Source organism: Canis lupus, chromosome 20, assembly GCF_003254725.2.
Source record: "Canis lupus dingo isolate Sandy chromosome 20, ASM325472v2, whole genome shotgun sequence".
Lineage (NCBI taxonomy): Eukaryota > Metazoa > Chordata > Mammalia > Carnivora > Canidae > Canis > Canis lupus.
Window position 1 is genome coordinate 57,764,272 of NC_064262.1, and position 7,288 is coordinate 57,771,559.

The following is a 7,288-nucleotide window of genomic DNA, read 5'->3' on the forward strand; positions in this document are numbered from 1 at the left end:
ACACACATAATATAAATTCAAACTGCAGAAAATTAAGAACAGTAACCACTGACCTCTCCCACCTTGAGGCCAAGGTGGCCTGTGTTGGCCATGCTGGAAGCTTCCAGGGAGGCCCCCAAAGACGGCGACACCAACGCTTCATTCAACACCAGAAACTGGCTAAATGAAGCTCCCGTGGACTTGGGTTGTGCTACGAAAGCTTTATTTGCGAACACACCCAGCACCGACCCTGTTGGGTTGGCACCCCGCCACTCCCACGCCCCCCAAGGGGGAGAGCCTCAGACACCTGCCTGCACCGGTCTCTAGTCCTGCACACGGACCTGGTGGCTCAAAACGGTCTCCTGTGCATGGCTTTTCACGCTTGGAGCAAAAAACTTTCCAGAGAAGGCGCATGTTCACCCTGGGATTTTTGTCCTCCTTGCCAATCTTGTGTAGAAAACATTTGGGCAAGCCCAGGTGGCTCAGCTGTTTAGTGCCACCTTCGGCCTGGGCGTGATCCTGGGGACCTGAGATCGAGTCCCACATGGGGCTCCCTGTGAGAAGCCTGCTTCTCCCTCTGCCTGTGTCTGTGCCTTTTTTTTTTTTTTTTAATTTTTATTTATTTATGATAGTCACACACAGAGAGAGCGAGAGAGGCAGAGACATAGGCAGAGGGAGAAGCAGGCTCCATACACCAGGAGCCCGTCGTGGGATCCGATCCCGGGTCTCCAGGATCGCGCCCTGGGCCAAAGGCAGGCGCTAAACCGCTGCGCCACCCAGGGATCCCGTGTCTGTGCCTCTCTCTTATGAATAAATAAAATCTTTTAAAAAAATAAAGTCTAGGGGGATCCCTCGGTGGCTCAGCAGTTTACCCCTGCCTTTGGCCCAGGGCGCAATCCTGGAGTCCCGGGATCGAGTCCCACACGTCAAGCTCCCGGCATGGAGCTTGCTTCTCCCTCCTCCTGTGTCTCTGCCTCTCTCTGATAAATAAACAAAAATCTTAAAAAAATAAAAATAAAGTCTTAAAAAAAAAAGAAAACGTTTATTCTACTCAATTTCATTTTTTAGTTATGGAAATTCTAAAAATAAGAAAAAATATAGATAAAAATAGGAAGGGGCAAATGGGGATCTGGGGCGGTCAGTTGGTGAAGCCTCTGCCTTCAGCTCAGGTCATGATCCCGGGGTTCTGGGATGGAGCTCTGGGTCAGGCTCCCTGCTCAGCAGGTAGTCCGCTTCTCCTCTCCCTCAAATAAATAAAATCCATAAAAAAACAAAAAACAAAAAAAAACCCCGGGAGACATAGGGTTGCTGGGAGGGGGAAAAGTGGGGGGATGGGGTCACCAGGTGATGGACACTAAGGAGAGCACGTGATGGAACGAGCAGAGTGTTGTACCCAAGTGAAATTCTACCCCTGAAACGAGTAAAAACTTCAAAAATTGGCAACTGAGACCACAGTGAGCCCTCACCTTCCTGGCTGGGCAAAGTGGGCCCTTCACTGGAGTCAAGGTCACACAAAGGGCAGTAGGGCCGGTATCCACCAGGCTTTGCAGCCAGCAGCTGGGACGATGGTCTTGAAACCACAAAGCGCTGGCCTGGCCTGCCTCGGCCGAACTCCCAACACCTCAAGGCGTGGACTCAAAGTTTCTAGTTGGTCTCTCCGCGGGCCAGCCAGTGTCAGGTAACTGTCCACAAGGGCCCCCAGTCCCTCACCTTTGCCGTACCTCAGGTGCCCCTTATCAGCCTGCACAGCCTTCCCTGGCCCTTTCCTGCCAGGCCTCGACCCAATCCCTTGGGCACGGCGCCGTTGGGCACCTTAGAAACTCTTGAGCGGAAGTTTTGATTCCGCCTGTTGAGCTACTCGGCCCCAGTTCCCGCAGGGCTGTTCTCTCCCTTCGGGCTCCCTAGGAGCTCGGGGTCCCAGGGGTAGTAGGAGACAGGCTGCACTCCCTTCCGGGACTCCACACTGCGGTTCCTTTGCTGGAACTGGAGGAGCCTGTGCCATCCTGCTGCTGCTTTTACCATCTTCTACTAGAAACCATAAACAGCCCCAATTTAACTAACTCCAACTCAAGAGGTAACAGTGTGAGTGAATTATTCTGCTACTCAGAGATAAAGTCCAGGAAAAAAGCAGCTGGAGGGGACAGCAGTCACCCCCGGGTGAGGCAGGCTCCTTTGCATGCCATCCCGAGTCCTTCCCCTCCTTGCCTCCGGGCCCCAGCTCAGCACCTGGCCATCCCTCCGCTCCCAGGGGTGCGCACACCTTACCACTGTTGGGCGCACAGAAGGCACCTCGCTTCCCACCTCCCTGCTGTCCCCAGGTCAGCTCCCTCGGGGCAAACCCAGAGCACCGCCTCCCGTCTCCCCACCTGTGATCCGTCAGCGAGTTACAGCCCCCACTGCCCGGACAGTTAGCACCCAGTCTGGGCCATCCACCACCTCGGGGTGCCCTGTGCCGACAAGGGGGATGCACCTGAGCAGAAATACCCGCAGTCATCCGCTCCAGCTGTGGACCCACCCCGGGGAGGGAGAGGTGGGGAGCCGCGGCCCCAGAAGGGCACGGCCCCAGGGCAGACGCCTCCCTCGGCCCAGGGGATGCCAGGAGGCTGCCAACGACCGACCGCAGCTAGGTGGGGCCAAGCCGGCGCCCGCGGCGGGAAACCAGGCGCGCGCCGACGGGAGGAAGCAAGCTCAGACGCTGGACCACACGAGTCCGGGAGTCGGTGCCTTTATTGGCCGACCGGCTACTTGAGGGGGATGAAGCGGGAGGAGTGCGTGGCCCCGATGCCGGGCCTGCCGTGCTTCACGGGCTTGTAGGTGATGGAGAACTCGCCCAGGTAGTGGCCGATCATCTCGGGCTGCGGAGGGCGAGCAGGGGAGGGCGTCACGGGGCGCAGGCCGCCAGGTCGCCCCCCACCCACCCCCCAGTGGCCCGGCAGCCCCGCGAACCTTGATCTCCACCTGGTTGAAGGTCTTGCCGTTGTAGACGCCCACCATGCTGCCCACCATCTCGGGCAGGATGATCATGTCCCGCAGGTGCGTCTTCACCACCTCGGGCTTCTCCATCGGGGGCGCCTCCTTCTTGGCCTTGCGCAGGCGCTTGAGCAGCGAGTGTTGCTTCCGCCGCAGACCCCGGTTCAGCCGGCGCCGCTGCCGCGCGCTGTACAGCTGCATGAGCTGCTCGCTGGGACGCGGGGACAGGCGGGGGCCTGAGCCGGGGCGCCCCCCGCCCCCGTCCCCGCCCCGCCCCGCCCGCCCGCCCGCCCGGCCGCGCTTACTAGGACATGTCGAGCAGCTGGTCCAGGTCCACGCCGCGGTAGGTGAACTTGCGGAACGTGCGCTTCTTCTTCTGCTCCACCTCCGCCTGCGCGGGCCGGGCGCGGGGGCAGCGAGGTCAGGGGGGCAGCGCGGGTGGGAGCCGGCCCCACGGCCGCCGCGCCCACCCGGCCCGCGCCCCGCAGCCCACGGGGCCACGACGCGCCCGGCCCGGGAGCGCACACGCGGCTGCGGGCGGCTGGGGTCCGGCGGGGACCGGCCTCGCCCCGCGTCCTCCCGGCACGGACCGGGCCCGCCCCGCGCCCTCACGTCCGGGGCTCCCGCGGGCCTGGAGGCGGCTGCCGCAGCCGGGCGGCCGGACCCGGGCGCTCACGGGGCGGCCAGGCCGCGGATGGCGTCGGATGGGCCGGGAACCGCCGCGGAAGCCCAGAGTACTCACCATCTTGCCAGTTCCTCTGCGGGAAAGGCCGCCGCTCCGCGCCTGCGCGGTTATCACGTGCGCCCCGCGCGCCCCGCCCCCTCGCCGTCCGCGAACGCGCTTCCGCTTTCCGGGCGGGGGAGCGCGCCCCCTGCTGGCGGGAGGGCGCAGCGCAGGCGGGGCGGGGCACCTGGGACCCTCGCTGGGCCCTGCGCATCCGCCTCCTCCTGCAGCCCTCCCCGGGCCCAGGTGCTGTGTGCGGGGTCGGGCTCAGCGCCGCGCGGGATGGGAGCTCCAGGGGGGGCGGCCGTGAGTCCCGAGCGCGGAGGAGGAGCCGGGGCGGGGGCGGGGCGAGAAGGCGCCCCGGGTGGGGACCCGCCAGGCTTCAGCACGCGGAGCCCCGGAACCGCCGGGCACCGCTCTGTTCCCTAACAGGTGTGCAGGTGACGTGTAACCGCGACTGGGCACAAGGGACGGGCTGGGCTGTGATGGAGCTGTGACCCGGGAGCCAAGGCTGGGGCTCCAACGGGCGCAGGTGCGCAGCAGCCTCACGGGGGGCAGGAGGGGGAAGCACCCCGGTGTCCATCCAGGGGATACGACCACACCCGGGATACGGTCCAGCCCCGGGAAGGAAGGGGCCCGACACCTGCCGCACGTGGATGGACCCCGAGGACACCGGGCTCAGGGAGGGGATCCAGACCCAGAAGGACGCCTCCTGCAGGACCCCACTCCCAGGAGGTCCCCAGAGGAGGCCCGTCCACAGAGACAGAGGAGGAGGTGGTGGGAGCCAGGGGTGGGGCAGGGGGCGGGGGTCAGTGCTTCCTGGGGATGGGGAAGGTTCTGGAGATGGTGGTGGGGGTGGGTGCGCGGCAGGGTGAGTGTGCTCTGTGCCCTGAGGTGTTTACAGAGGGTTAGTACGATGAATCTTTTTTTTTAAGATTTTATTTGTTCATGAGACACCCAGAGAGGCAGAGAGACAGGCAGAGGGAGAAGCAGGCTCCCTGCGGGGACCCTGATGGGGACTCGATCACACCCTGAGCCAAAGGCAGACGCTCAACTGCTGAGCCACTCAGGCGTCCCACGATGGTGCATCTTAAGCTAGAGCAGCCTCTAAGAAAATGACTCAAAAGATATGAAAAAAATAATCATTAAAAGAATTAAAATGCTACACTAGAAAATTCTCACGTAAAGCAAAAACAACAGAAGCATAGAAACAAGAACCAGCCGCACGCACGCAGAGAACAAGGTGAAGTGGCGGTGCTAACCCCGAGGGTAAGGGTCACAGCACTGAACACGGGGCGGGCGGGCGGGGTAGGAGTGAGGTGGGTGCCTCTGCCCCACCCAGCTGACCGGGCTGGTCTCCGTGGGAACGGCAGCCCCGGGCCTCCAGCCCCCTCCTGGCCTCAGGCCAGTTTGCTGGGTGGGGTTTGGCTTTGTGGGGAGCTGGGGCTGGCCTGGAGGGAACAGGAAATCTCAAAGGAAGCGGGGACCCCCCCCTAGTCATTTCCACAGTCCCGAGGGCCAGTCAGACTCTACCAAAGAAGGGGATGTCCCTCCTTGTCCCCAGTGGAGAACAAGCACAGCTCTGGGGGCTGCAGGATGTGTCCTGGTGAGGGGAGGCTCGCCCACGCTCCAGAGCAAGGTGGGGTCCCGGGAGCCCGGGCCAGCTGCAAACCCCTGCATTGTTTGCACGATGCCTTTTTTGCCAGGGAATCTTAATTTTGCAGAGATTTCACAAAAGAAAGGAGCTAACATTTCACCCTGTGATGCCGTGCAGTATGGGCGGACGGCAGGGCCTGAGGTTCCTTCCGTAAACCGGGTGGCAGCAGCTCCAGGGGGAAGGGGAGGCCCTGGCGGGCTGAGGTGCACGGTGGGGTGTCGCCACCAGGGGGCATTTTGTGAACTGCAGAGAAGGCGCCCCTTCTCTCTGGCTTCCAGCTGAACCCACCTTCCCTGCCCCAGAGCGAGAGCCGGGCTGGGCCGTGGGCGCCGATGGGGCTTTCTGGGTGTTTTGTCCATTACTTTATCTTCGGTACATTGGAAGCACCCGGTGCATTTTGGATGAATCATTTTCTTTTTTTTTTTTTTAGATTTTATTTATTCATGAGAGACAGAAAGGCAGAAACACAGGCAGAGGGAGAAGCAGGCTCCCTGCGGGGAGCCCCTCGTGGGACTCGATCCCAGGAACCCGGGGTCACGTCCTGGGCCAAAGGCAGACGCTCAACCGCTGAGCTGCCCAGGCGTCCCTCCTTTTCTTTTTACATTTTAAAATCTTGGGGTCGGGGATCCCTGGGTGGCGCAGCGGTTTGGCGCCTGCCTTTGGCCCAGGGTGCGATCCTTGAGACATGAGATCGAATCCCGTGTCGGGCTCCCTACGTGGAGCCTGCTTCTTCCTCTGCCTCTGTGTGTGTGTGTGTGTGTGTGTGTGTGACTATCATAAATAAATTTAAAAAAATTAAAAAAAAAAATCTTGTGGTCTTTCAAAGGACAGAATAATGGCCTCCAAAGACCAGGATCTGGGACATGTCACTTCCCACGGCAAAGGGGACTTTGTCAAGGCCCAGGGGGCCCAGTGTCCTCACCAGGTCCTCTCCAGAGGCAGACCCTGGGCTGCTGGTGGTGAGAGCCCAGGAGGGGCCATGGGCCGGGGAGGGGGTGCCGCTGGAAGCACAAAAAGGCTCGAGCGGGTCTCCCTGGGGCCCCGGGGGGGTGACCAGCCCTGCCCACACCTGGGTTTTGGAACTTCTGAGCCCAGCACCATCAGAGCATTAGTGTGAGCGGTTTAAGCCCTAAGTTAGGGCGCCTGTGTGGCTCAGTGGTTGAGCATCTGCCTTTGGCTCAGGCCGTTGATCTGAGTCCTGGGATCGAATCCTGCATCAGGTTCCCTGCTCACGGGGAGTGTGCCACTTCCCTCTGCGTCCCTGTCGCTCATGAATAAGTTCTTAAAAAGAAAAAAAAAAAAGCCCTAAGTTGGTGGCAGTTTGTGACCGCAGCCTTCAGCCCCCCCCCCCCCATACAGTAGAACAAGGGAGGATTCACCCACTTGGTTCCTCGCTGAGTCCAGCCTCCCCTGGACCCAGGAGTCCTCCCGCTCTTGCAGGGCCAGACCCCATGTGTTGGGCAGGGGGGTGGCCACCGTGGGACGCTGCAGCTCAATCCCACCCCACGTCCCTGGCCGCAGGGTTCCTTCCTCCTGCCTCACAGGGGGTCCCCACCAAGTGCCCTTGAGGTGTCCAGCTCCAGCTAGGGGCTCAGGCCACCATGCTGCCCCCTACCGGCCCTCAACGTGCTGTCCTGACGCCCACACCATCCACGTGAACAGCCCGGTTTGTGGCAAAGTGAGTGGTCAGTGAGTGGTCGGGGGAGTCCTGGCCAGACCCCCCAGATCCGCGCGGGCGCCTTTCCCTCGGCACTCAGCGAGCAGCCAGGCCCCGGAACCTGGGCGCCTCCGGACCTGAGCTGCAGCTCCCACCGGGCCCCGGCCCTGGGCCGTGTTACACTCACATCGGCTGCAATTTCCAGAACGCAGGCGCCCCGAGGAAGGGCCCTGGGCTCCCCGCTCGCTCTTCCCAGGCCCGGGGTGGGGGTCGGGGGGACGCATAGCCGAGAGCAGGGAGG

The 7,288-nt window shown here is 61.9% G+C and overlaps 1 protein-coding gene across 1 annotated transcript; it reads right to left on the bottom strand.

Annotated features, from left to right (window-relative positions):
- Positions 1-2,688: 2,688 nt before the first annotated feature.
- RPS15 (ribosomal protein S15) lies at positions 2,689-3,865 on the bottom strand. Its single transcript, XM_025456716.3, has 4 exons — positions 3,692-3,865; positions 3,255-3,340; positions 2,926-3,160; positions 2,689-2,834 (listed from the first exon to the last, which is right to left on the bottom strand). Exons 1-4 carry the CDS (start codon positions 3,692-3,694, stop codon positions 2,721-2,723), a joined length of 438 nt encoding a protein of 145 aa, XP_025312501.1. The 5' UTR covers positions 3,695-3,865; the 3' UTR covers positions 2,689-2,720.
- Positions 3,866-7,288: the final 3,423 nt, after the last annotated feature.

Bases quoted from the DNA above. Each gene is read 5' to 3' on its own strand.
- RPS15 (XM_025456716.3), bottom strand. The intron at 3,161-3,254 runs GTAAGCGCGGCC...CCCGCGTCCCAG, and splicing joins CAGCTGCTCGACATGTCCTA to CGAGCAGCTCATGCAGCTGT. The intron at 2,835-2,925 runs GTTCGCGGGGCT...CGCCCTCCGCAG, and splicing joins TCAACCAGGTGGAGATCAAG to CCCGAGATGATCGGCCACTA.